The 26,720-nt window shown below is 37.7% G+C and overlaps 2 protein-coding genes across 3 annotated transcripts in view; one reads left to right on the top strand and one right to left on the bottom strand.

Annotated features, from left to right (window-relative positions):
* Window positions 1-3,159: 3,159 nt before the first annotated feature.
* NOL8 (nucleolar protein 8) lies at window positions 3,160-15,368 on the bottom strand. 2 transcript variants are annotated; one of them, XM_071755519.1, is made up of 17 exons: window positions 15,261-15,368; window positions 14,750-14,925; window positions 14,532-14,594; window positions 13,595-13,673; window positions 13,144-13,291; window positions 12,173-12,241; window positions 9,882-11,807; window positions 9,477-9,590; window positions 8,388-8,507; window positions 7,954-8,038; window positions 6,917-7,061; window positions 6,560-6,643; window positions 5,557-5,834; window positions 5,060-5,186; window positions 4,597-4,667; window positions 3,531-3,613; window positions 3,160-3,228 (listed from the first exon to the last, which is right to left on the bottom strand). In XM_071755519.1, the coding sequence occupies exons 2-17, from the start codon at window positions 14,886-14,888 to the stop codon at window positions 3,175-3,177; spliced, it is 3,585 nt and encodes a 1,194-aa protein (XP_071611620.1). In that variant the 5' UTR covers window positions 14,889-14,925; window positions 15,261-15,368; the 3' UTR covers window positions 3,160-3,174. The 2 variants fall into 2 exon arrangements, with proteins under 2 accessions (XP_071611620.1, XP_071611619.1); XM_071755518.1 differs by lacking the exon at window positions 15,261-15,368 and adding an exon at window positions 15,022-15,154.
* Window positions 15,369-17,861: 2,493 nt separating this feature from the next.
* Window positions 17,862-26,720, top strand: part of CENPP (centromere protein P) — a 121,342-nt gene continuing 112,483 nt past the window's right edge. Inside the window, exons 1-4 of the mRNA XM_071755517.1 lie at window positions 17,862-17,996; window positions 18,802-18,959; window positions 19,321-19,409; window positions 22,064-22,152. Of these exons, the coding sequence (XP_071611618.1) occupies window positions 17,863-17,996; window positions 18,802-18,959; window positions 19,321-19,409; window positions 22,064-22,152 (470 nt within the window). The 5' untranslated portion in view covers window position 17,862. The remainder of the gene's footprint in view (window positions 17,997-18,801; window positions 18,960-19,320; window positions 19,410-22,063; window positions 22,153-26,720) is intronic.

Raw genomic sequence — 26,720 nt, 5'->3', positions numbered from 1 at the left:
GTGGCATACAAGGTAAAGATCATTTTATTTATGCTAATCAGTGCAGTAACTCCAGTGCACTCTGCACCACACGTGTTTTCAGTCTTGGGTGCAATCTACTGTAAATAATTTTAGGAGGGCATCTTGCCCACTAAAATTCTAATAGTATTTTGGAATAACGTGATGAAATTTGAAAGGGATTTCCAGTCCTAGTTATACCCAATAAATTTTTCTTTGATGCTATGAGTTGCATAGCTCCAGCTTTTGTCTTGACAATATGGATTGCCTTGGTATGTACCATATACCCAATCGCACGGGGAGTGAACCAACATGGAGATGTATCTTGTGGACCATAGACACTGGGGTAGCAAAACAGAAGTAGGTGGCACACAGACACATATCACAACTCTTGATATGTGAAAGTAACACCATCAAAGCCCAAGGCTTTTGTCTCAATATAGAACAGAATGTTTACTGTTTTGATATACATCCCAATGAGACACCAAAACAGTACTTGTGTATTTTGGGAAGGGGTATGTTTGTTGAAGAACTTGTGGTTTTGTGTTAGTAGATGATGACAAGTAATCACTAACATTTGTATTTGTAATCTTGTTCACATTGGAGGTTGTGAGTTCAAGTGCTTAACTCCTGTTGTTACTAATCAGTTGGTTCTAAGTATACCTTATTTCAAGATCTGTTGCATGCTGCTATTGAAATGCATCTCATCCTGGTGAGGAAGTTCCTGAAGCACGGGGACCTAAAGTGATTGCTGAAGCAAGTGCAAGTTAATGGACAGAAGACTTTAACCACTGTCCATCACAATAGGGAGGAGAAACACCGAGTCCTGGAAAGAGTAGAGATGGTGAACAGAAGTGGTAGGACACTTTTGATTGTCACCAGCTGCTATGGGACTCCAAGTTGTTACATCCTATTGTAGTTTCTTTGATGCTCAATAGCCTGTGCTTTATACGTTAGACTTTGGAAATGTTTAACTCATTTAATAGTTGAACAAAATGCATAAGTAATTGATAATCCTTGTGACAGAAATATATGTGACTTTCCCCATTTCACCCAAACATTGTGAAGCTTGAGTGACTATAGTCACAGGGACGATTATTTGGAGTAATGGTACTAATTCCTGGAGGTGACTTAGAAATAAAATCATATGACAAATGATTTTAAGGAAATGTACAGCATCGGAGCAGGTGGAATGTGGTCAGCCTACCATGACAACTGTAGATGTTGGCAACGTCAGGGATACGCAGTGTGCTAACTGCAGGCAAAATTGCATGGAGGGCGAAGCAGTGTGGAGACACTGCAGCCCCACTCTGTGGCAACAGTACCAAATAACTGCACTTTTGATACCCTGGGCCAACAGCCTGCCACCTGTGGATGCAACCCTGTCCTTTAGGTGTAGTTTGCTTATTATAATCTCATAATAATACAAAAAGACACCTCCACCCCTAAGGCTACCCGCCTCCAAGGTGCTACCACCTCTCATGGAGCGCATGTTCCGAATTTTCTCTAGCCTGTATCTTTAAAGGCAAAGTGAAATAACTTTGCACCAATTATAACAAAGGTATGTATGACTGAAGTTATTCAAGCTGTACCTCTTAAGTAAAGTAGTATAGACATAGGCAACAGGAGCAAGGATGCCAGGGAAGATACCACTACAGGGATACGCTGAACTTTTGGGACCTATTGACAGGCTGTTCCTCCTCCCCCCAGCACCCCCTCCTCCCGGGATCAAGTATCCCCTAGGAATAGTGTGAATCTGTAGTCTCTTGAGTGTAAATCTCCACATTCACTCTAAATACATTTGGGCCAAGCTGTATTACTCCTAAGTTATTTTTACACGTTTTGCCATCAGTAAATTTATCAGCAGCAATCCAAAGAACTTGTGTGCTGTTGCCTTAATAAATTGCACTTTTTATTAGTCTGTCAGTGGGCTGGAGTCCAGTGTCCTTTAATAGGTGGCTTGGCCCTGTGGGTCACAATGGCTTCTGTGACATCAGCACCTGTGCACCCCAGACACGGGCAGGGACATCCTGTGAGTGACATTCTGGGGCGGGGGCCCAGGCCCTTGGTTCCCACATAACCGCGGCGTTTCTTCTGCATCAAGTGCCGAGTCAAAGGCCATGTTCCCAGGGCAGCCATTGAGGGTGGCACTGCTGGCTGAAGGGTGCTGCTCAGGCCAGGCCATGGCAGGGCTCCAGCCCTGGCCAAGGGCAACCTCTGCTCCTGCCCAGGGCTCGGGGAGCGCTGCCCATAGGGTGGGCGAGGGGATCCTTCCCCTCCGTGCTGCACTGGGAAGGCAGCATTGGCAGGACTGGCTCCAGTTCTGGGCTGTCCAGCACAGGGCACAGAAGTGACCTTTGAGCCTGGCCTGGGCTCACGCATCCCATCTGCTCACAGGCTGTCGGTGGCTGGGGCACGGTACAGGGCCTCAGCACTGCACCTAAATGGCACACATGGCCCAACATCTTTCTCCTGAACTCCTTAGCTCTTTGTTGGTGTGCTGCCTCCAGCAGATAAAGCAGCTTTGGAAGCTGGGATGTTACGGTGGAAATGGCCTTTTCCCATGGCAATAAATGGCCTTTTTCCAAGCCAGTGTGAGCCCTTTCTTGGTGGGGCTGGAAAATGCAAGTGGCTGTGGGGCAGCTTCGGAGGTGCCAGAAAGGGGCACCCAGGAGCAGAGGGAGCAGGGCAGCCCCTCTCCTGGGCAGTTCTCACCCTGGCCTATGGCTGGGCTGGTGATTTATGGGACTTCCCTACTGGAGGAGTGAGGAAGGAAAGCTCTTGTGGCGAGTTAGTTACTCAGCTCTCCAGATCTTACCAAAGCTCTCCTCTTGGCTCAGAGTCCTTTGCCAGTGCTCTCCTGGCCTGGAAGGCTGAGGAGTCTCCTCTGGGCAGACCCCAAGGGTGGTGGCCTCTCACTGGCTTGGGCCAGAGACCTCCAGGGAAATCAGCAAGTCACATTTAAACCATAAAGAGAAAAATAATAATTAAAAAAATCATACCTTTGTACAAACTCTTGAGTTGACAGCATAAACACTTTTAGAAAGCAAGTCTAAGAGTCATTCCAGTATTATTCCTGCTGAATCTTGAATGACTACAGTTTTGAAAGTAGCATCCTTCTACAACCTCCTTAAACAACAAACATGGAACTTTACTGACCAGTAAGATAGAAAAGATTTATTGTTTTGGTTTCACTTTCCTTCTTGCATCCTTATGTTTCTTCCGGCACTCCTGGAAACATTCAAATTTTAATATAATATTAGGAAAAGTTTGTTAATTCACCCGTTTGTCTCAAAGTCTTCTGTTTACATGCAGTACAGTAACTGATTCCCCTCTATACAGATTTTCAGTAATTCACCTGACTGGACGTCACAACATGTTATGAACACTTTTATATCAGAAATTTTTAGTTCCCCGTTAATTAGAAAGTTTTAAGTCCTTTGAAAAATTCTGAATTATTTTTAAAGCAGCCATGTTCCCTCCTCCTGGTGGAATTTCAGGCAGTTGCAAGCAACAGATGACAAAATACTCACCTCAATCAATAATCTACGTCTGTCTTCCCACCCATCTTTTTCTTCACTGAGGTCTACTGATCTACAAAATAATTTAGGACCTTCTGCACAAAACAAAAAATAAATTATTGAGGTTAAACACCCTGAATATGCTGTCGTTTGTCAATGTTACGTAAAACTCATGCCAGCAATAGTCAGGCCTGTTCATATTCCTCTCTTGCCCCCACAGCATGGTTCTCAGAAATATTACGTATTAAAGCGCTGCGTATCAAGAAAAATGAAAGGTGATAGCAGGCTTCCTTAATATGATGAAACAGAAATTGAAGTGAAAAATCTGTTTCATTAAAAGCTCAGCACCATTATCATGCCTCCCAAGAAAATTTAGGCCTGCTAAGGACTCAGAGCTCATTTTTAACAGGCGCTGTAAATCAGATAAGCTCAAAGATTACAGTACAATAAGTGTATTAACACAGTAACTTTTACACATGTATTGAATGATAGTTACCTAATGTATCTCAGGAAGCCAACATAATTTAAGGCTGTAATCTATTGTATAAAGTATCAAGAGTTTTGGTGATATGTTTTTTTTTTTTTTTTCTTTTGTTAACTTATTTGGTTTTAACTATGAAATTTAATACATTCACAAGAAAGAACTCCTTGTGATTCAGGATGAAGAAACATGTGAGAATTATGTGGCTGATACAAATATTCAATAATCCTAATGATTAACACTATAAACACAGAAAAAAAAAGTTAAAATATCATAAACATGCCCAAAATAGTAAAAAAATGTCTAGTAATATTTTTTTTTGCAAGCCCTAGAGACCAGTCACAGACTAGGCAATTACATGAAAAGGAAAATATGAAAGTAAAATATCTGTTCAGTATTTATTTTACCAGGACTTGCTCATGCGATGTGCTACCAGAATTCATACCACAAGTAGTGATGGAAATTTGCAATATTTTTTTCCTCTTAAACTTCCCACCTGTGTTCTAACTAAAAAACATGAAGTATTAGGTAGTATTTTCCTCTTACTGAATTCCAGTAAGGATTAAAAAAAAAGGGGTAAGTTCTGTTATACCTCACCTCTTAGTCGTTCATCATCTTTGGAGAAGAAAAAACATCTAGCACTGTCTGTCTGTGGTGAAGAGAAAAACCTATGCAAACAAAAAGGAATTTTAATATCACAAAAGTCACTCTCAAATTCCAACACAAATTAAAGCTGTAATGCTTCAGAGAAAAGAGTTTGCACTGAAGAACATTACTAAAAAATGTTTAAGAAAACAATATATTGGCTAAACCTACTATCCAGCTAAGTTCCCATGCACTGAAATAGAACTCTAATTTTGTACTCAAATTAAGTCAAGTGTGCTATTGGGATTTTTTTAATATTACAATCTGTGCAGCAAAAAATGCTTTCCTAAGAAGACTTCCATTGCTCTGAGATGTGGAATGGATGTGTTAGTTTCCCATTACCTGAGTGCAGCTATTAATGTTCTCGTAGCATACTACTACAATCAAGTAGACAGTAAATACAAATATAACTTGCATTTCTTTGTCCCTTTCACTTTCTGATGCCTCTGGTTCATCATCACCCTCAGAACTGCTGTCCTGGAAACGTGGATCTTCTTGCCATGAGACTTTTACAGGTTTTATTGTTTCAATTACGTAGGGCTCTGCAATAATATTACAAATAATAGTAAAAAAAAAAGATCAGATTGATCTACCCTACCTGCCATTAAAAATTTCTGCTTCAGACTGAACTACTTAGAATTGGAAAAAGACACATTTAAGAAGAATGGAAACCTCCCCCCCAGGTTTTCTGTCATCCTGTGGGCAAATAGTATCAATTTAGTTTGATTTCTCATACGGCACAAATTCACCCTCAAAATTCACCACCAAGTATGAGCACAGCATAGGAGACAAAGTGCAGGAATCCTTCTGAAGCTTCTTGTAAGGGTTCTGTCAAGTCACTCCAACTGAACAGTCATTATTAAACCAAGGTGCTTGTTAGAAACCGAACCATTATGTATGTTCTTCTTTTACCTTCTTTTATGACTGACTCCTCTGTGTCTCCAAAGAAGTTAAACCTGAAATCACTAAAATCCTCAGCTGTATTACTCCCAGTGTTTGATCCCAATTGGTTGGGTTTGGAAGAGTCTTCTGCATCATCTTTGCCCGAGGGTATTTCTTCATTTTTTTCTGAGATGCTCTTTGAAGATCCAAACAACTCTTTTAAATCAACAGAAATTTTGTAGTATGTTTCTTTAGACACTTCAGGCAGCTTCTGACTCTCTTCCCTCTTCTTCTTCCTTTTAGCTTTACTGAAATTAGATTGTTAAAGGACAGTAATGCATAACATATATTTTTTAAAAAAAGGTTCCCTAAAAGACCACCTTGCTAATAATGTCTTCCTATTTTATCTTAGCACATTAATGACTAGTCCACTTTTAAGGTTTGTGTGGTTGTTGCCTCCCTTCTTTCTTGGCAATTCAAGGTTCTCCCAATAGGATGTTTACCATTGCAAAAAGTGGTTTATGGGAAAGCTTCCTTTTGGTTTTGACTGCTGATTAATTTCTTATCATCTACTGCAACTGATTCACTCTTTAAGGGTAAGCAGTGGGGAATCATTTGAGGTTTGATTCTAGAGACAGAAACAATACTTCATAATTATCCACATTTTGACTTTTCACTTAATATTTGATAGCATATAAATTAAGATATGTAAAACAATTATTTTCTGGCAAAAGAAATGTTGAGACCTAATTTATTTTTCTCACAAATCAGCAAATCTTGGAAGTCCATGACCTGAAGCAAAGGGATAAGCTGAAGGTGACAATGGAAGACAGAAAATGGCATGCAGAGAGTAGATGTACTAGAAAATTACATTATGTGGTGTTCTGTCACAATTACATCTTGATTTTATCGATAACAATGAGAAGTAAACAAAAAACCAGCAGTCTGCACAGTTTCTAACCCAGTCTTCTGCTATAGCCACTTTTCCATGGGAAGAACCACTGTAAATATAATTACAAAGCCATAATATTACCTCTCTTTTTCTGTAGCACTTGGTTTCTTTTCAAAAATTGTGTGGTCCTGTCTTGTGGGATCATAGCGGAGGGCATTAATATCTCTATTAAAAAAGAAAGGAGAAGATTCAAAGATTCAAAATCTGCTAGATGAAAATCAAACAGGTATCTGATATTCTTCCCTAAAATAATGCTAATTACCAGTAGTATAATCTATTGGGACACTCAAGCTGGGAAACTGCATTAAAGACTGACTGCAAACAACAGAGGAGGAAATACTTTTCTCAGTCAGCTAGGCAGAAAATTTACTTGTGAAACATTGTCAAAAACTAAGCCTTCCTAAAATTCTCTCTTTTCTGATAATGGATGATTCATACTTGAATTTCTTGGCACTTGTGGCTGTTTTAGTTGGCTTATGGTGTTCCAGGTTGATATTCAAGAGGCTTCCCAGTATTTCCAGATTTTTCTTTTTCTCTGCAGCAAGCTCTTCCTCCTCATCTGTCTTCAGCATATTTGTCTTTGCTAAGAGAAAAATAAATACATTATTTTTTTCCTTGCTATAACTTGAGCAAGCCTGTAATGTTTGATATATAACATAATTATAGTACTACAAGAGCTCATATATATATTAATACATCACTTCCTCTATTTTAACGCAATTTAAGAACCTTTTTCCCTTGTACAAAAAAAATATCTTTGATAAGAAATGGAATCATGGAAATCTACTTCATGTGAATATCAGATATTTAAGCTGTTCCCTGTGTACATCGTGTAACTGTGCAACTACTCTGCTACTCACAGATGCTGTACAGAAGATCATATAAAAGCAACAACAGGAGTAGCAGAATTAGACAAAAAGTTAAGTTTCAAAACCAAATTCTGAATCTTTAAATCCAGGTTAACAATTTTTGGATTGATAGGGGGCAAAAATTTTTTTTTACATTAAAATATTTTTGACCTTTTCATCTTTCCTGCCTTCTGCTGTTAAAAATAAATTAAAAACCAAAAAACCTGTCTTTATAAGGCTGCCAAATTAGCCATGGATAGCAGGATGACTACAAAAGAAACAGTTTAAAATACCGTAATGATCTAAAATGTTATTTTGGTAAGTCACCACTTGTGTGGAAAACATGGATAAACACATTCTGGTATCATCCTGTATTAAAAAGTATTTTCAAATGTCATGTTTATCAATCAAGTACGTGCCTCATTCAGCTATTACAAGTACTTTTGCAACACATACATCTAATAAAACTCAGCTACCAATATGTACAGACACAAGAGAGTTGGGCTGTTTTTTAAGGAATTACAAAAGGAGCAAATGTGGTCCCCGAGTTGCTTCTAGCATCCAAAATTAAGGCTCCACATTATAGCTCTATTACTATCATTATCCAGGAAAGATGAGCAGGGATACCTTCTTCTTCACTGTCACTTTCAAGGAATCGAGCATCCATGCGAAATCTTTCATCGGTGCCAAATCGAGATTGCAATTGCAAGAGCTAAACAAAATGAAATAGATCCTACTTAGCACTAGAAAAGAAAATTGTCAAAATTATTAACTTTTAAAAACCTCTAATTATGGCAACACACTAATAATTTCTAGCTCTTGGTGCCCTTTCCAGAAACTTCTTTGTATTCAACGATAACAACATCAGAGAACCTTTTTCCCCACTCCCCAACACACACAGTGTCCTCCTCCATGGCTATTTTTCCTCTTCTTAAGAGAATTTATTTGCAAATCTGTGAAAATCATATTCAGCAATTATGCAATCCTACCCATTATGTTCTTCTGCTGTGGTGTTATGGAGACCTAGAAGAAAATTAAATTACATTAATGGGTTCACTCACTTTTTCACCAGCTTTGCCTTCAAACTGAGGCTTAATTTTGAATCTCTCATTGTCTGTATCATCTTGCTCATCCTCACTGCTTTCAAACAGTCTGCTGGAAGTTTTAGCAGCTGATTTGTCCTTAAACAAAAAGAAAATAAAGAAAATCAGCTCTTTATGTAAAGTTGAGAAAATAAACCAGAATGAACTTTGTTCGTGAGCTTTCCAGTTTATCTGAAACAGTGGATTTCTAAACCAACCAGCTCATTAATGACCCCTATGTTTCTATTGCATGCACACCTTGTACAATTGTGTTTTACCATTATGACTTAATTTTAGCACAGGCAAAATATCCATGTTAAAGATAACAGGTTTTACAACATGATAGTTAGGTATAAAACCCCCAAATTTCTGATTATCACTAGAGAGATTGGTTTGAAATTACCTATGTGTTATTACACCCTTTCTGAAGGGGCCTCATTTACGTTATAATCTCCAGAGCACATTTTAAACCAGTTGATAAATATCTATGATTACAAAAGGCAAACACTCCATGGCTTCAAAACATTTTTGCATAGAATTAGAGATTTTTTCAAGAAAAAGGAAAATACAAGGCCGGAATTTTAAATACAGGGTAAGAGAGATCTATGTAAAAGAAGTACTAGACATGAAGAAAAGCAAGAAAAAAATTTTATTATGTAATGAGAATGGTCCTAATTTTATATTTGTCAAGAAAAAGCCCAACAAACTCAAACACGGTGGTTTGAAGCTTTAGCAGAGATACAATCTCCTCTTTCTCTGACTAAAAGCAGCAAAGTGTCAAAACCAATTCTGTGTAAGCCCTATAAGTTAAACATTCATCAGAGTACCTTTTATAACAAATATAAGTGCTCCAGTTTTATCAGATGCGTGGTTCAGTTCTTCTGTTTCACACAACCAAAAAAAAAACCAAACCAAAACCAAAAAACAAACCAATAATTCATATTATTTCAAATCTTACCTACTTTTTTCTGTCACTGCACTATGAAAAAGTCCTCAGAATAAGAGATATAATCATACTGATATGGAATTACCTTAAAGAATAGCAGCCTTTTTTCTAGTAATACTTACTTTTCCATTCGTATTCCTCAAACTTGTATCTTTCAACATTTCATCTACTTCAGCTTCACTTTCCACATCTGAATTGAATATGATGTGTTTATGCTTGCCTGCTGGCTGGCTATCCTATGTAAGAGTGAAACTGTCAAGTCAAACATATTTAATACTTGCTACAGTCATACATTAAGCATCTAAAAGATATTGCCATAAGATTAAAGGAGGAATCTGCTATTCCTCATGCAATTCTCAAAACATTGCAAGAACTAGGAATTCATCATTTTATGTACACTCAAAAGAAAACTGGCAAGGTAATCAGAAACTCCAAAATATAACTTTAACGTATCTTACACCACATGTGTTAATTTCCCTTTTTCTTTTACTGCATACTATTCAGACAGAAGTAGTGAGTGTAATTACCAGATTTGAGAGGGCTCCTTGAATGAGTTTCTTCTGTAATTCTCTCTCTTTGTGTCTCTCTTCTAGAGCTGCCAGCCTCCTCTGGTTGTCCTGCAATTGTTTCTTTTCTAGATCAGGTTGCCTCAAGGCAGCAGAATGAAGACATAACTCTTTATTTTCCAGAAGGCTTGTTTTGCCATTCTCGCATTTGTTAGCTTCACATTCTGGATTTTTATTGCTTACATCCCCCTTCAACTTTTTTGAATGCAGTCTGGGGTTCTTCAACTGTTGTTTAACACACTTGTGTGACACTGCACCATTACTATCCATGTTACTGATATCATCTTCACCCTCATCTGTGCTAAGAACAGCATCTCCACAGTCTGAATTCTGGTGGTCTTGCAAAGAACTTGCATCTTTGCTCTTTCCTTGTGAGGCAGGCCTGGAAACAGGACAACCTCTGCCTGCTGATGAGGAGGCAGCACCTGACAGTTCTTTGTGATGTTCACAAGGCATTTTTTGTCTCTTTTTACTACTGACTTCTTGTGGATACAGTGGATGGCTCTGTGACTGTCTTTTAGATGACTTCTCCCCACAATAAGAAATACATGCTCCAGGATCTACACTTTCTACAGACCTCTTCTTTAAATCACTGGATTTAATTAACTCCTCATCACAAAGGGACCCTATTCCTCTGAAAGGCTTGTATTTCACACACGAATTCTTTTGCCCTTTGGAGCTCTCTTCATCAGCACTCTCCACCCCTGCTAAAATTGAAGCAACTACATCTTCAGGAGAGATACATTTTTTTTTAACTTCAGGGCAACATTTAAGAAGTTTTGTTTTATTTACAACATTACCCTTAGGATTTTCTTGAATAGTTGGCTGGCTAGAACCCTGTGTACTATCTGAATCTTCTGCTGCAGTCCCAGTGTTTTCAGCAGTCAATGCTTTTAGGTCATCTAAAGTCAGGTCTAAGTGGTAACAGTTTTGCATCATGGATTCATAATCAGAACTGGTTTCAGACTCCCCTTCCTCAGGCTCTGAAGAAGAGCTTTCACTATCACCTGCCTGTGTTGTACTTTGCAAGGCAGCAATTTTGCATTTTTTATTTTTCCCTTTGCTTTCAACTGATTCTTTTAAATTGTGAGTTTCCACTGAGGAGTCATTTATCAACTCATAATTTTTGTTAGTTAGTATTTCTTTATTTTCTACCATCACTTGTTTCGAATCTTCTAAAACTGAAGTTTTCCCGCTCCTTAGATCTGGAGTTTTACTTTCAGCAATAATTTCATCTGTATCTGCTGAATCATAACCATTATCACATTCCACAGTCTCTTGCTCTCTATACCTTCCTTTGATAGCTTTCCTCGTGGCACCTGGATTGCTTAAGGACCAGTGGCTGTTGTATTTTAATTCAAAATTATCCCCAACAATTTCCAAGCGGTCACTTTCAGACTCAACATTTTCAGCTGTCTCTGTTTCTCTGTCTCTTTTTACCATTGCTCTGATTTCCTCTTCAGAATCAATGTCACTATCAGAAACCCTCATATTATTTTGAGCTGTATCCCCCAAAACATTGCTTTTATCTGACAATAAACCTCTCTCTAGTACTTTCCTGGTAAGACTGCTTGATGGAGGCAATTTAGATTTCTTGGGTTTGGATTTTGATCTTTGATCCAGCTCTGGTGAGCTCGTGCTTTCTGAAGGTGACTGGCACCCAGAGGGCAGAACTACTGCTCCATTCAGAGCCTCCTGGCCCAGTGGCCTCAGTTTTTTAGGTGGCTTCTTAGTCACAGCAAACTCTCCCTGCCGCTTCTTGCTTCTGCTGCTGTCATCTCTCTCTTCCAAGTGCCAGGTAAGCTCAGATACAGGAACCACACGTGTCATGTCTGGCTCCAGCTTCCTGAGGTTATGGCAATATTTTGATGGGTCATATTTCACAATGTTAGTCTGAGTTAAGGAATGAAAACAACCTGATTCTTTCAGCAGAGTTCCAGTCTTCATGAACAGGCTAAATGCTGCATGAAAAGACAGAGTCCTCTTTAATTTCATGACCATAAGCCTTTCAGCATATGGCCTGCAGTCTAAAATTACATTTGTTCAAATCACACAAACTTACTGCAAGATTTACTTAGGGGATTCAATAAATTACCTATGACATGGTAGCCAATATTAAGACCACTAAGCAAATGTTTCCCAGCAAGAAAGAAAGAGAAAGGCAGGGAGGGAGGGAAGGGAAAGGAGGGAGGGAGAAAGGCAGGAAGGGAGGGAGTAACTGTGCCTCTGGACAACAAACAGGAAAAGGATATTTTATTATTCTGTTGATTCCTAAGGTGTAGGACAGGCAAGACTCTGCCAAATTTACCAACAACCCATTTCTAAAAGACAATAAAAATAATCCGTTAAAAAAAAAGGGAATGGAAGTAACTCTGGCATAAAAGAAGACATTTGTTCTTTGATAACAGAAACACAAATGAAGAACCATCAGTGACTAATTCTGTCTGCTTTCTTAAGTGAGTCCTATTTGTACTATGCACCTTAGCCTGCTTCCTTCTAAAAAAAACGAACCAAAACCACAAACCAAAACAACCAAAAACCCCCAAATTCCTACAACCTTGCAAAGAGTGACAATAAAGAACTGAATGTCTTTACAAGTACTATTTTTAATCTAAAGTTTGTGGTTTATGAACTGTGAGAAAGATCACTTTTCTTTTGCCCTTTTCCTCTTTTCCACTAAAAAAATTAAAAATCCCCTCCATCACCTGCTGAAACATTCTGTGCTTAGCCAACATTTTTGAAAACTTTGTAGGAAATACAATTTTTGTTGCCTAAATTTGCACACTCAATTGTTTATATTCTAAAACTTACTTTTGTAAGAATGTGTAGACCTTGATCCTGCATGTGCACAGATTTGCTCCTGACAACCCAGCTATCAAAATATATATGTTGTATAAAAATAAGACATATGCCCTCCTTACATGCTTTTAAGGATGACATGAAGATATTCACTACATAAATGGCTAACAAAGCCTTTACTACTCTAACATAACAAAGAGGACATTAGGATCAAGATTATTTTCAGTTGTTTCAAGGAACAACAGGAGCATTCTACATGCCAACACATCAGATATTTCTTCAAACTACCTTTCACAAGTTGGACTGTGACACTTAATAGATGTTTTTTTACATGATGCGTAGAGATTTGGCATAAATTTAGATGTAATAAGCTTGCACCCAATCATGCTTATTTAAAATTGTTTACACATCTACCCCACCATACCTTATGGTCTGGCACCTCTGTACCTGGTACTGCTTTCATGTGAAAGTCTACAACTCCAGCCTTTTTCAGGGATTCTAACAGACATGCATTTTCATTTCTCTGTGGCTTTTCTTTCTGCAGCTTTGCTTCCTCCCTCTCCACAGCGAGTCTGTACCAAAAAGTGAATCATATATAAAAAAAGAGCTGCCTATGTGCTAAGTTATAGTTAAGTTATAGTTAAGTTCCTCTCTGACCAAACAGTAATCATTTGTGACTTAAGGAATTAAAGTATCTGCTACCTTTAAGGGAATAATGCAAAACATGCTGCAGCATCTAATATGCATCAACACGCCACCAATGTCAATAAAAGCTAAAAAAACTAGGAGCAATTAAAGCACAGTAATAATGTTATCAGATAATCACAAAAAAGCTTCCCTGGGCAAGAACATATGTTTTTAAAATTGATTTTTACCTGTGCAAAAAGCTTTCTTTGGCCAACTCAATTTGCAATGTCCCCCCTTTCCACTTTGTCTTATTTAATATTGACATACCTGCAAAATGAGGAGGTAAGAAAAAAGTATTTTCTACATTCAAACAAATACAAGTTAGACCTAACCCAGCCTCTGTCTGTGACAGTTTGAAGTTTCTTTAGCATGATCTTAAACTCCATTACTCATCTGATTTAGGTGTGTGTATCAAAGGTGTAATCCCTGAATCTTACACAAGGTCTAACTACAAAATTAAAGTTCTGACTTCAAAGAGGATCATCCAAGTCTGCATGGTTTGGTTCAAGTACAAACATGAAAACTCAGATACACGGACCCTGAAGTTTCTACCTTACTATTGGAGAGGTTCTCCTTGAATAACTATTCTGTACTTCAGATTTCCTGGTGGCAACATTCCCCAGATAAAGGGCCATGTCACCAATCCCTATCTTTGGGTGTAGGTAGCTTTACCTGCCATTTTGCTGCTACAAATTACACAGGAGGCTCTGTAACCCTGCAAGTAGTTTTGTTGTCCAACTACTTTGTTATCTGTAAAACTGCTTTACCAGAAGCAAGCTTTACACAAACCCTAGGGGGTTTCCTTTTACATTAAGTCACTTCTAAGGTTTTATGGGCCCATGGAAAGTGTCTGAAGCACATCTGCTGTACCTGTTCATAAAAGGCTTAGAACAAACTCATAAATCATCTATTTTGGTACCATGGAATGTATTTAATCTGCTTCCATCTCCTTACTGCAAACTGCAGTAAACTATAAAATTTCAGTTTAGATAGAACAAATATGACAACAGAATGAAATAAGGTCCACCTTAACCACAGTCTGAATTTAAACACTAGATTCAACATCAGTAATGTAATTTGGCTCAAACACATATATATTGCTTAAAAAAATTATTATGTACTTACACTTCCTAAGATCTGCATCAGAAATGCTGACAGTAAGGTAAGCAAAAGTCTTCACAGGGTTCCCTGGTCAAAGACAAACAGTTAGTTTCTATATCATTTCAGTGTTTTCAGTAAAAATTAATGTTTCCTGAAGATAGGGTGTCCCTGAAGCAAAAATTCAAATTCACATTACAAACTGAAAACCAATTCACTTTTGAAAAATGATGTAAAACCGTTACCTTGATCATCTTTTCTTGTAATAATCTCTGCGTCCAAAACCTCCCCAAACTTGCCAATTCTTTCTTGCAGCTCATCCTGTGAAACGGTATGGCCCAGCCCTCCAATATACAACCGCTTTGCAACTTGTTTCTGCTCCATGCCGAGACGTCAAGCTGCCACACCTGTACCACACAGCCTGCTCCTCTCTAAAAAGGGAATAAAACAGCTCAGTAACCCGCACTGCAGGGATTAAGACACTGATAACACCCAATCACGGAACAAATCTCTTCACCTCAGTTCCTCCACCCTGAACCTACCCAGGAGAGCGCTCCTGGCTGCCCACTCGGTTTTGCGCCCTGCTCCACTCCAGACCCAGTTAACACCACACTGCTGCGAGGAACCAGGGTTCTGCTGCTGGCCGCCCACGGCCCAAACACCCGCCTACCACAAGAGACCGTGACCGGATCCCCCCTCACGGCCCGGGTCCCCCCTCAGGGCCGCCCCTGCCCGGACCTTCCCCGCCGCCCTCACCGCTTCCATGTGCGCTCCTCCTGGCGCACCGCCGTTTACTTTCCTCCTCGTATCCCTTCCTAGCGCTGACTCAGAAACAAAGGGTTCCGCCTCGTGCTACCATCGGTTTCTGAGCGTTCCCTCTTGTCTTCCGGGTTTCTGTTTCCAGCCGGACAAGTGTAACCTGAGCACACGGGTTGGGTCTTGTGAGAGGGGAGGGCTCGGGCGTAACTAACGCCCAGGGGGGTTTTAAGCAAGATATAAGTAAAAAAAAAAAAAAAAAAAAAAAATTAAGGCAATACCTTACACAATAAAGCTTTTCCCTTCCATCTCTAATGGTCACCAAGGGAGCTTCTCTCAAGCGTCTCTGTTATTTCGGAAGGGGAGGAGAGAGGCGCGGCTGACTCCCCCTACTTGGGGCAGCAGCTGTGGTAGCGCCCGTGGCCGCTGCCGCTGCTTGGGCGCGCAGTTCGAAGGCGCGAGACGCGCGCGGTGGCGGTTGCTCTGAGGTAGCTCCGCGCGCCGCAGCCGTTGGCGGGCGGGAGCCTCTTCCCTCAGCGCCGGGCCCGGGGGAGCTTCTCCGGCTGCGGGGACAGACGAGGCTACGGGCTTCTCTCCCCGTCGGCTTTGTGCGACCTGGCGTTCCTGAGCTTCACCTGGTACCTTTTGGGGCAGGTTGGGTCAGCCCCGGCACTCTCAGCCGTGTTTCCGGCTGTGGACTTGTGAGATGTGAAGGCGAGAAGCAAAGCAACGAAACGCAGAACCTGGGCAGCTCGCTTCTCACAGGCTACTCAATGCCCTTCAGTCGTCTTGTGGCAGCATAAAAGCAAAGTATTTTGGGGAGTATATGGGCAGGTACGTAGAAATATGAAATATTTATCTTTAATGTACAAATATATACGCGTCTGTCTCTGCTTAGGTTGAGGAGAAAACACTGATTGTGGTTAAAGTAATGTTTCATTTAATTTGTGCGTACGGGTATTTTTTTTTTTCCGGGGTGTGCTCTTTGAAGTCATAACTAGTTCTTGAGTCTTTTGCAGCCTAGTAAAACCACTAGAGTTAAAATAGCTCTAAGCATCGTATATTTTCTGTTAGAGTGCTCAAAACAGGCAGCTATTGAAAGAAGAATTAGCAAACAACATAGGGTGAAGTTCTGGCTATTGTAAAGCTTCTTTTTCCGAACGTCTCTTTATTATGACTAAAGCTTTCTCCAATGTATCCAGTTAAAAAAAAACCCCAAAACGTCCTAGGATGGGTTAGAAGTTGGAGAACTTCCATTTCTTGTCCCCACAGGACTTGTTTGTTGTCATACGTCGTGCAAGAGTGGTTTAACATTTCAGAAGTCACAACTAGGTACAATCTCAGTGGTTCTTTAATTGCATACTCTTTCTTTACTAAGTAAGTTTTTAATGCAGAACGCTTTGAATGGTGTTTTCTTATGCAAGTTATTCATACGCTGTTTCTTAAGCAATAAACCAATAAAATGCCGTTTTCCCCCTTCATCCTTTCTTATTGAACTGTTTTAATGTGGATTTTGCAGATACAGTGGGGGTTGTTTAAAAACAAACATAAATCTAGATTTATTTTTCCTGGTTGAAAGTATTATTACATTAGTGCTTGATCTGCATAGTGTTCTCTGCAGCCCTTTGAATATATCACATCTAGGCTGAGTGTCAGAAATTTCTTAATGTTTATTTCTGCTTGAATTACTTGTGAAACGTGGTTGGATTTTGTGTCTCCTTACGGCTATTTGAAAGGCAGGTCTTGCTGTGCTGTGAGATGAAACAGCTGTGCTTCATTTCAACAGGTGGATCGTTAGGTGAATTGGTCAAAGCTGGATTGAGTTGCAGTATCTGATTAAGATTGCTTTCTACCTGCAGAGAAATGTTCTATTCCAGCAAATGTAAAGCAGCTGGATACTCTACTGGGTGAAATCATGATTCCTTAAAAAGATTCTTAAAGAAAGCCTTTGACTTTATTAAATTCTTGATTTAACCTATGTATTTGGAGGCTATGAAGAAGTCTGGGTCTTAAAATTGGTTTAATAATAATATTTGGACTCAGTTAACTCTCTGAGGAATTAATAAACTAAAACGATTTTTTTTTTTTCAATTTTTGTCTATTTTGGAGAAAACTTTTTTCCTTTTTTTCTTGGAAAGTCAGAAATCTGTTGTTTGTCATATTCTTGCTGATGTTTGGTAGCTTCCTGTACTCAGTGGGTGTAGAATCTTTCCTGTTCATGATGCGTTTAGCAGAGTGAGCATCAGGTTTCTTAGGAACCTTTGTCACATTCAGAATTATGGAAAAGCAGCTTTTCTGCTCTTGTAGTATCTACTTGCAGAGCAGTGTCTAAGTGGGCTTTCTAAGTTTATGTAGGAGCTATGTTGGTGACAGGGTACTATAGTATGAAGAGTGTTTTGCTGCAAGCCTGATCCTGTTTTCAATTTGGTGGCAGAATTCCTATTTAATTGGGTTGCTGAGTTAGGGTTGGGTAGGAGAAATAATGGGCTTAAGTTATGCTTCCATTTCTTCATTGCATTCCTTGGATAAAAAGAATATATTTGGAAAATGCTTTTTTTTCCTAAAAATGTGTTTATATTATTTTATCTAGTAACACTGAGAAATGGACAGCATCTGTCAAGCTTATGAAGATGAAATCCAGTCACTGAAAGAAGAAATTCAACTTTTGGCTGAAAAGTATGAAGATATCCAACAAGAATCCACCTTTTTTTCTGAAGAGGCGATATTAACGTCAATGTAAGCCCTTTTTCACATGTAGGATTAATAGTGTTTCTTCATCAGAATTGTTTAGGATAAGCTTTTTTCTCAAATTAGGACTTAAGTTGTTTTTACAGTGCTGGTTTTGTTGAGTACATAGGCTATATATACGGTAAGAGATCACAAACAAATTATCTCTTTTTACTACCCTGTGTAAATAGCTTGTGGGTTCTGAGGGTTTTGTTTCATCTGTGGGGTTTTTTTTTCTTTTTTAGAAGGAAGTCAGAGGGGTCAGAGCATGATATTGGGTACCTTGCTCTGCAGGCCCTTCAAAATTGTTGACTGCAAAGGCCATATTTACCATTATGTACTGTGAAACAGTTCAGTGCATGTTTAATGTACCTGTCTGGAACAGGAGATGTGTGCGGGTGTGACTAGTAATATGCTAAAGAAGTAACATGTTAGAGCTTCTTATTCCATTATTTTACTGATTTTCTACAGTAAATGCACACTGTAGATAAAATAAGTAATTTAGATGACTAAAGGCATCACAGCTTGTTTTCGGTTTATGTTTTCCTCAAAGTGCATACTTGCATCTCAAGACTTACAATAAAGACTATTTACCTGGCAGGGAATATAAAGTATTTATGTAAGTTAGAACAGTTTACTGTTCCTAGTAATATGATCCAACTGAAATTTGAGTCATTGAAAACTCAGTCAGACAATCATCAAGTCACATTACAAATGCCTTTTATTTAGTGCTATTGCTGTACTGATGTGATAAAACGTGCTCTTATGTGTGGTTTTTTTACCCTTTTCATTTTGTTTTCTTTTTCAATTCTAGAGAATCATTTGAAAGAGAATTTCAGGGAGAATTTAAGGGACATGAACCTCCACCAGATCTGAAAGCTGAACTTGAAAGTCTAGAGACAGATCTCTCATTTCTAATGAAATTTATTGGTATTCAGTTCACAAGTCATTCCAAGAAAATAATCGAAAAAAGTAAGCATTTTTTTGTGCCTGTTACATTTGCAAATGCATGTTTTAAGTATACTTTCATTGTCAGCAGAAAGACAATAATTTTGAGATAGTAGAATTTTCATTATTGATAAAATAGTTTGAGTAAATATGGTATTTTGCATAGTGGGAAAGTGAAACAACTTGGCTACAGTGAAGTAGTCAAGTTAGTTGTGGTGGGCTTTTTTTGTTTTGGTTTTTTCTTTAACATGTTTACCTCAGCTTCATTATTTATATGATGGATAGCATCAGTTGATACTTTATATATGACTAATGGAAGAAATGCAGTAGTTGTTGAATAGAATTATAATCAAGTATTGATATTGTTGGCTTTATTTTATAACAGCTAAAAACAGAACAGTGCAGAAGCACAGAATATCAGGGACTTGCCACTCCATGTCTTTTCAGTTGGAATTTCAGCTTCTTGAGATGCAGGTAAGGATGAATGTATGTTTAAGGTAAACAAAATCAAAAGGCAAGCTAACAAACAATTTCAAAGGTCAATAATTCCTTTTCCAGCTGAAACCTTCAACATGCATTTTGTGATTTGGATTTCCTGAACTGCCTTAATCTAAGCCTCAGTGGTTTGTTTTTACTCTATAGCAGCTGGGCCCGACTTCTGAATTCCATGCACACCCAAGGAAAAATAGTTCTGAAGGTCAGGCTCAACATTCAGTCACAGAATTCACACAGCATTCTCCTCTAGTCAGATACCTAATAGTGGAGACTGGAAAAACCTAAAACTCTGCAAATCTGAACACCTGAGGTTTTTCTGCTTTGGTTATATTTCTATTCACTTGCCTAGTGTGAATAGCCATCACATCATAGAGCTGCACAGAAGTTACACCAATATTTATAGATTTTTTAAAAAATTTATTTTTGCAAATGAAGCCTCCTCTTAAGAATCTGTTCTTAGCACAGAACTCAAAATGATAAGCAGAGGCAAACAACAGCTACCCCAATTTGTATGAATATTTTTTCCTTCTTAAGTGAACATGATTTTCAGTTCAGCTTTAAAGATATTTTTAAAATTGAATTTGGCTGGACCCCATAGTATTAAAAACTGTGATGTAAAGATGTCCTTCCTAACCTTATGACAAGCCATAATAGGCAATTAAGCAGAGTCATGTGGATTGTGTAATTTGGAACTGTAGTTTAGGTGAATGATGTTCATGAATGACTTGAAACTTGCGTCCTAGTGCTGTCATTTTACCATTTGCTTGTATAAAATTGCATGTAGCTTTCAGCATGGCAATAGCCTGCGCCAGTTATGCAGCTTGAACGGGTTTGTTTCTCACCTGTAAGCTCCTGCAGAACGGTGGCATCTTCTAGTGTCAATGGGGCTGATCTCAGGAACTGGGTGTTATGTAGGTGCTGCTTAAATCTACTGCACCAGTAGATGGCAGCACGTGTCTACGTAATGTTTGTACTACGCCAGGGTGATACAGTACCTTAGCGTAAGGAATATATAGAATACCGAGCATATGTTTAAAAAAAACAAAACGAAAAAGCCGCGGCTCCCCCCAGACACACTTCATTTGAATAAATATAATTTTGAAATTATTGTTTTAACGAATTAGTTAAAAAACCATAGTATTTAGCACCTGTAACTAGCAATTTAAGATGCCATGCAGATGATTTATCGTTTACCTTAAATTAATTAACCTTGAATTGCCGATATTTTACGCACTTATATGGTATGGGATGTGGACATGTGGAAAATGGTAAATTAGTGAAGCAGATACCAATGAAGTGTAGAGTTTTTAATTGTGACATAACATACAAGGTTTTTTTTTTCCTTTTTAGTGTTAAATACTCAAGAAGTGTGTTTACAGAAATTAGTCTGTGTTTGAAACAATTCCTTTTGTGATTGTATGTGGACTTGAATGTTATTAAAGGTTTTGCATTTACTTACATGTTAATGTGTGTGAGCTGCTTTACAAATCATAACGTAATGGTCTGGTTAGAGTTGTGAAGTAGAACCCTTGTGTATATCATTGTTAGAACTGTTTAAATCAGATTTTGAATTTAGTAGTTTAAAAATTCAGGCTTAAGGATTGTGTTTTTCAGACACATGAGTTTGTAATTTATTTATATGATTAGAAATTCCTGTTTCATTTATTTTTAATGAGAAAGCACATCTTATGACTAGAGTGCTAAGAATTCCATTCAGATGTTTTGCCTAGCTGGCTGTTTCTGTGGTGTAAAAGAGGTGGCACGTTACCTTGGTTTTGTCAGACTTTGTATGCTGTGCAAGTCATCCTGAGCTGGAGTCATCAGATCCTCTGTAGATAAGGAGTCTGCCTCCATAGGTCTCAGAGAAGCATTTGCAATGGTCTTCAAGCCATGATTCTAAGTGTTGTCAATCCCTGCTGTCTAATCTATTACTCATCTGTGTTCAAGAATGTGTAGAAAAAAAATATAAATTCTTCTGTGGCTTTGGTTCTACTACAGGAACTATTTTCTCTCTTTTTTTTTTTTTTTTTTTTTTTTAGGTTCTTATATACTTTAATTTGTAACCTTTTTTTTTTTTTAATTACCATGTGCATATTCCTGAGTAACAGTTATTGTAAAAAGGGACAAGAATCTGAGGCAAAAGTATAGGCTGTAAAACAAACAAAAAATTAAACAAAAGCTGGTTCTGTTTTTTATTCCTTTTGGCATATGGTGGGATTATTATGATTTTCAGATAAAACCTTATTGGTGTTTTCTGATAAATATGGCAGCTAGGGGCTGTTTTGAAAATTAGAAGAATCTTGAAGTGGAAGTGACATAAAAGAAAGTAGATGAACCTCACTCATAAGTCTTCCTTATTACATGTATGTTTTCTGTACTGACTAGTTTAGGTGTTATTCCAAAAGTCTTATATGAACAATATGGATACTGTTGAAATAAAAGAAAACATCCATGTGGATAAGCTGTAGTTCTAAAAATGTTATTTTTAAGGATTATATTACTTAGCAGCTTTTGCATATGTTTCTATATAAATATATATATTTATATATGTATACTTTATATGCAATTAGATCTTTTTTCCTCCTCTCTTGAGAAATCTCTTAAATTATTCTGTTGTTACTTCTCTGATCTAGAACAAAGAGAATGTATGTTCTGCTGTTACTGATCTCAGCATTGTAATGGATTCTGGAGAAGATTCAAATGTGGGCACATTTTTGTCAAGGTAAGGTGGGTTTTTTTAAGGACAGTTGTTGTATGAGATACCTAATATTAAATCCTGTAAATCCTAATATTAAATCCTTTTCATGTAAATTGCTATCAGACAGTTTAGTTTGCTAGTGTAGTGTTAGACCAACCTAAAAACATCAATCTCTTGTCTGTATTCTTCTGCAGAGAAGATAAAATGCACATAATTTTTGTGGCCCAAAAGGACCATTACAGGTTCACGTTACATAGAAACTGGGTTTGGGTTATAAAGGGCTCTAGCTGTTTCAAACTGTTTGGTTCAGGGAAAGTTAAAACAAGGTCATCTCAACTATTGCATTTTAATTTATGTAATCAACATGTTAACTGTTACTCAGATGTGTATGAGTTACAGGTGTGCAATGTGGGTAATGGTTAAACTGTACATTCAGAAACCTCTATTACTTACCTCTTTCTAATGCTCTGCTTACTACTCTATTTCTCTTCTTTACATGAGGGTTTTGCACTGCTATTTTAAAGACAATAGAATACAGTTTAAAAGCCTAGAATTGTGTGTTTGTGCAGTGTCTTAAGAAAATATCTTAAGCATATGACTGCTACTTTTTGATTAATTTTTGGAGTATGTCAACTTCTTGTGGTACACGGAATTAATAATGATCAGATCATTTGTGTGCTGTGTTCCAATGTGAAATCTGCTGGCAAACTATTCTGAGAACAAATCTATTAATAATTATTACTGGGGAGTTGACTTTAATAGTGTTCAAATGATTAATTTTATAGGGTTTTCTTACTGACTTGTAGAGGGGTGGCAAATAGATGGGTGAAATGAAATGTCTATTGAGTTACCTCAGGATTCATTTTATTTACAGGCTTTGGAATTTCCATACAAATCTACTAAAGCTAGTGTTATGACTGACAATAGTAGTTGACAGCTCTCAGTAAGCAGGATTTAGAAGAGGAATTTACCCTGTTTATTTAATTGAATGGTTTTTGACAGTAGAAGTATCTTGGAACTTAATAGTCATACTGGAAAGGAGTGCTTTGAAGTAGTAGTAACAAGCTTTATTTCATCCTATCCTGAGCACTGTTTTCTTGTCCATCTCTCTTGATGACTATGGTCCTTTTCCACATTACACCAGTATGTGTAAATAAGCAGTTTTCATGAATGATATAGAATGATTCGAGGCTTTGCTGTTAAATAAAGCAAGCAGTTCTTTCTCCTTAGTCTCTTTATATGTGCCATCTGTCCTTGTGTCAGTGTATATACTCCTGAAGCCACATGGTAGGTAAGATCAATTTAGTAATTAAAAAAATAATTTTGAGGGGATCCCAAACTTCCCCTCCCTGAATCCCTTCAAATTTCATTTGTTTCTGCTTGATTTGTCTTGCAACATCAGTTTGATGCTGATCCAAGACAGTAAATACATGGCTGGAGTGAGGCTGATGATGTCAATGTCTGTTTTGACAGCAACCCGCTGTTAGATTGACCTAATCTGGTTGGGTGATCTGCATACAAACCATAAAGGACTTATTTTCTCAGTCTCCTTGTTAAACTGGTTCTTGTTTCTTTCTCCAAATCCCCTCTCTTCATGTTTGGTTTCAGGCCTTTCCCTTTATTCTTCAGTCCAGCAGCTGCTCTTAGAATCTTGATTCCAACCTCTTCCCTGATAAATCTGGTCTCCCTTTGTGTTTTTTATTCTTTCAGCCTCACTACCCGTTTGTTTTGTTCTTTTGCCTTGTTGGCCCAGTCTTGCCAAATCCATTTTCTTCTCTCTGTTCTGTTTTCTCTGTTAGTCTGGATTTTTTCCTTCTCAGCTTTCTAATTTTTTGTGTTTTTATTTTTCATAGTACATGACAGAAAAGAGTCTTTAATAACACCAGAGTTAAAAACTTGGCATTCAGTTGTAATTCCCAAGCCCATTCTGATTTGGAAGAAAACAGGAATGCTAGAACACTTGAGCAACATGTTTTTAAAAGAAGGAAAGTTCAGCTGTTTATTTTTAACCAGGCACTGCTGCAATATGTAATACTTATTTTTCAAAGATATGTACCATTCCTTAGATATGTTACAACAGTAAAATATGTATAGAAATATGATCACAGTAGTCTTCTTATTTTTGGATTTTACTTGTTATTTTTGTACCAGTTTGTCACTTATGTTGTACTTTATTAATGTCAAGGAATAGAACATTCATTAAAAATGTTGTTGCCAATCTTGTTTTTTTTCCTTGACATGCCATTATTTGGCTAGTTAAATTTTTCATAGATTTTTTTTCATCAAATAGAAGGAGTTCTTAGTTTGAAAATACTCCTTCTTACTATCTACTTAGAATTTTTAAAGCAGTGAATGATTTATGAAATATGTGCATTACATTAAACACTGGTCATGGGCTAGGAATTTTGCAAGTGAGGGGAAAAATGAATTCTTCCCATAGCTGTGTCATTCTTTGTTTTTATATGCTAATACAAGTCTTGCATACTACAGTCAGTTAAAATAGGTTTCTTCTCTTAAAGTAACTAAAGGAACATAGGAAAGGAGCCTTAAACTCTTTTGTAGCATTTCAGTTTCTTACATAGCTTGGTTTTGTTGGTGTTATTTTGTGTAAGGTTGGTGAAGGAAGGGCTTGTGATTTTAACCTGATACATAGTTACTCTCTGCCTTGAATGTGTATTTGCTTTTTTTGGATTACTTGTGCTACACGGAGGCTGGCTTTGGACATGGATGTTTTCTGGTCCTGGTGGATTTTTAATTTTTTTCTTAAATCTGGTGACAGTTTGTAATACTAAATACTTTACAGGAAAAAAAAGGGCCTTAATTTTTGACATGCACTCTCTTAGAAGCTTGTTATTTTATACTAAGTTTTCTTGGTATTTTAGCATTTCTTGTAGTTGACTTAAGCATTAGGAATTAGGCTAATGTAGTCTAATTAGGATATACTGTTTATGGATGGTTTAAGTGTCATGAAACAGTTCATTGAGATGGTGCTCTTACATAGTCTCTCTCTAGCCAGTCCAAAAAAAGTGTATTATACATGTCTCTGGATTCCAACACACATATTCTCCCTTTCTAAACATTAAATCCAGGTTTCTATATCAAATTTAGCCAGTACTATATTTGTGCAGGGGAGAAGAATACTCAGATATAACTAACTTTTGCATTTGAAACTGGTTCTTTGAAGTAGGTTTCCAGAACTATCTCTGGTGATATAGCTGCAAAAATTTTCTTCTGCTACATTACCTAAAGGTGAATCTGAGGGAGAGGAAGAAATTAAAACAAACCGAAGACTTAATGCTAAAACAAGGTAGCAAGATTTGGGATAGTCTTTTGAATTGCATAAAAGTGGATGCTCATCCAAACTATCAAGTTTTTTAAAAAGAATTTTAAAGTATATAGTTTTCTTGGACTTGATGATCTTAGAGGTCCTTTTCAACTTTATGATTCAATAACCAAGTTTTGCTTTGCCCTCTTCAACATATGTAGATTTAAACAACACGTTGCAGTAGGTGTCGAATCATGTTCACTAGGCAGTGAAATATAGGCAGTCATTACTAAATCTCAGTTACTATAGTATGTGTAGATTTTTATATGCACATTTATGACCTGTGCTTAAAAAAAGCTGTCCAGAACAAAGAGCTAGTCAGTGGTTGTGAATCAGTATGTGCCTGTGTCCTTCCAGAGACTCAATTTTGCTTTTCCTGTCATTATTATTATTTTTTTTTTGGTCTTAGCCAAATTTTGTTGGCAGCTGTGACTACTGTGTTATCTTCCTTTAATAATACTGTTCCTTCCAGGCTAGATAAAACTTAGCTTGTCTTCTACATTTTCAATATCTGAATAATCTTAATTCATTTTTCCCAGTTTATATTTATGTAACACATTGAGAGTTACTGTTCCTGTATGTTCATTTTCAGAGGCACTATGGATTAAAACTGAATATTTGCAATAACATTGCAATTGAATGTTTTTCTTGATAAATAGCACTGATCTTGGTCTGATGTAGGCTTTGAGCTCTACCAAATCATTTAATACTGGCTAAGTACAAGTCCAGCAAAGGTGTGTCTGCACTGCTCTTTGCAGAACATCAGATAACTAATTGGTATGTGTAGAATAATTTGTGTGGATGAAGTTGTCATGTATCCATGCATAGCTGAACTGCTAAATCATGAAGCCTACAGAAACAGCTCAGTTCCACCCAGGCTTGTTAATTTTCACTTACAATGAGCTCGGCACAAAGATCTCTGCACTCCGCTTACAGATGTATTGGCATCTCTCTCTCTCTTCCTGCCTCACTCCCTGATTTTTGAGACTGTTACTATTTTCCTTAATAGGGGACAAATCAAGATTTAACCATATATCAGAATTTTTGGTTTAGATTCCATGTATGATCTAATGGACAGGCCTTCTTGCTTACTGATGTTTAAAGGTTAATCTTGAAAAGCTGAATGTCATGTGGGCAGAGGCAGAGAGTGTGTCATGTGAAAGTTTATTTGAATAGGACAAGGATCTTGGGAATAAGCTTAGTGATGCATTTTGGTAAATCTTACCAGTTTTGTCAGTTAAAGAGCATTAGGTGAACAAGCATAAAA

The sequence above is a fragment of the Heliangelus exortis genome, chromosome 12 (assembly GCF_036169615.1).
Source record: "Heliangelus exortis chromosome 12, bHelExo1.hap1, whole genome shotgun sequence".
Taxonomy (NCBI): domain Eukaryota; kingdom Metazoa; phylum Chordata; class Aves; order Apodiformes; family Trochilidae; genus Heliangelus; species Heliangelus exortis.
Note: the sequence above shows the minus strand (reverse complement) of the source record. Positions and strands in the feature narration are given on the sequence as shown.

What these genes read in the sequence shown, in the direction of transcription:
- NOL8 (XM_071755519.1), bottom strand. Translation starts at nt 14,888, where the DNA reads ATGGAGCAGAAACAAGTTGCAAAGCGGTTGTATATTGGAGGGCTGGGC. An exon ending in CAGAGGTGCCAGACCATAAG is followed by an intron (nt 12,242 to 13,143) that starts GTATGGTGGGGT and finishes ATTGTCTTTTAG; the next exon opens with AAATGGGTTGTTGGTAAATT. An exon ending in AAGGCAAAGCTGGTGAAAAA is followed by an intron (nt 8,039 to 8,387) that starts GTGAGTGAACCC and finishes CATTTTGTTTAG; the next exon opens with CTCTTGCAATTGCAATCTCG.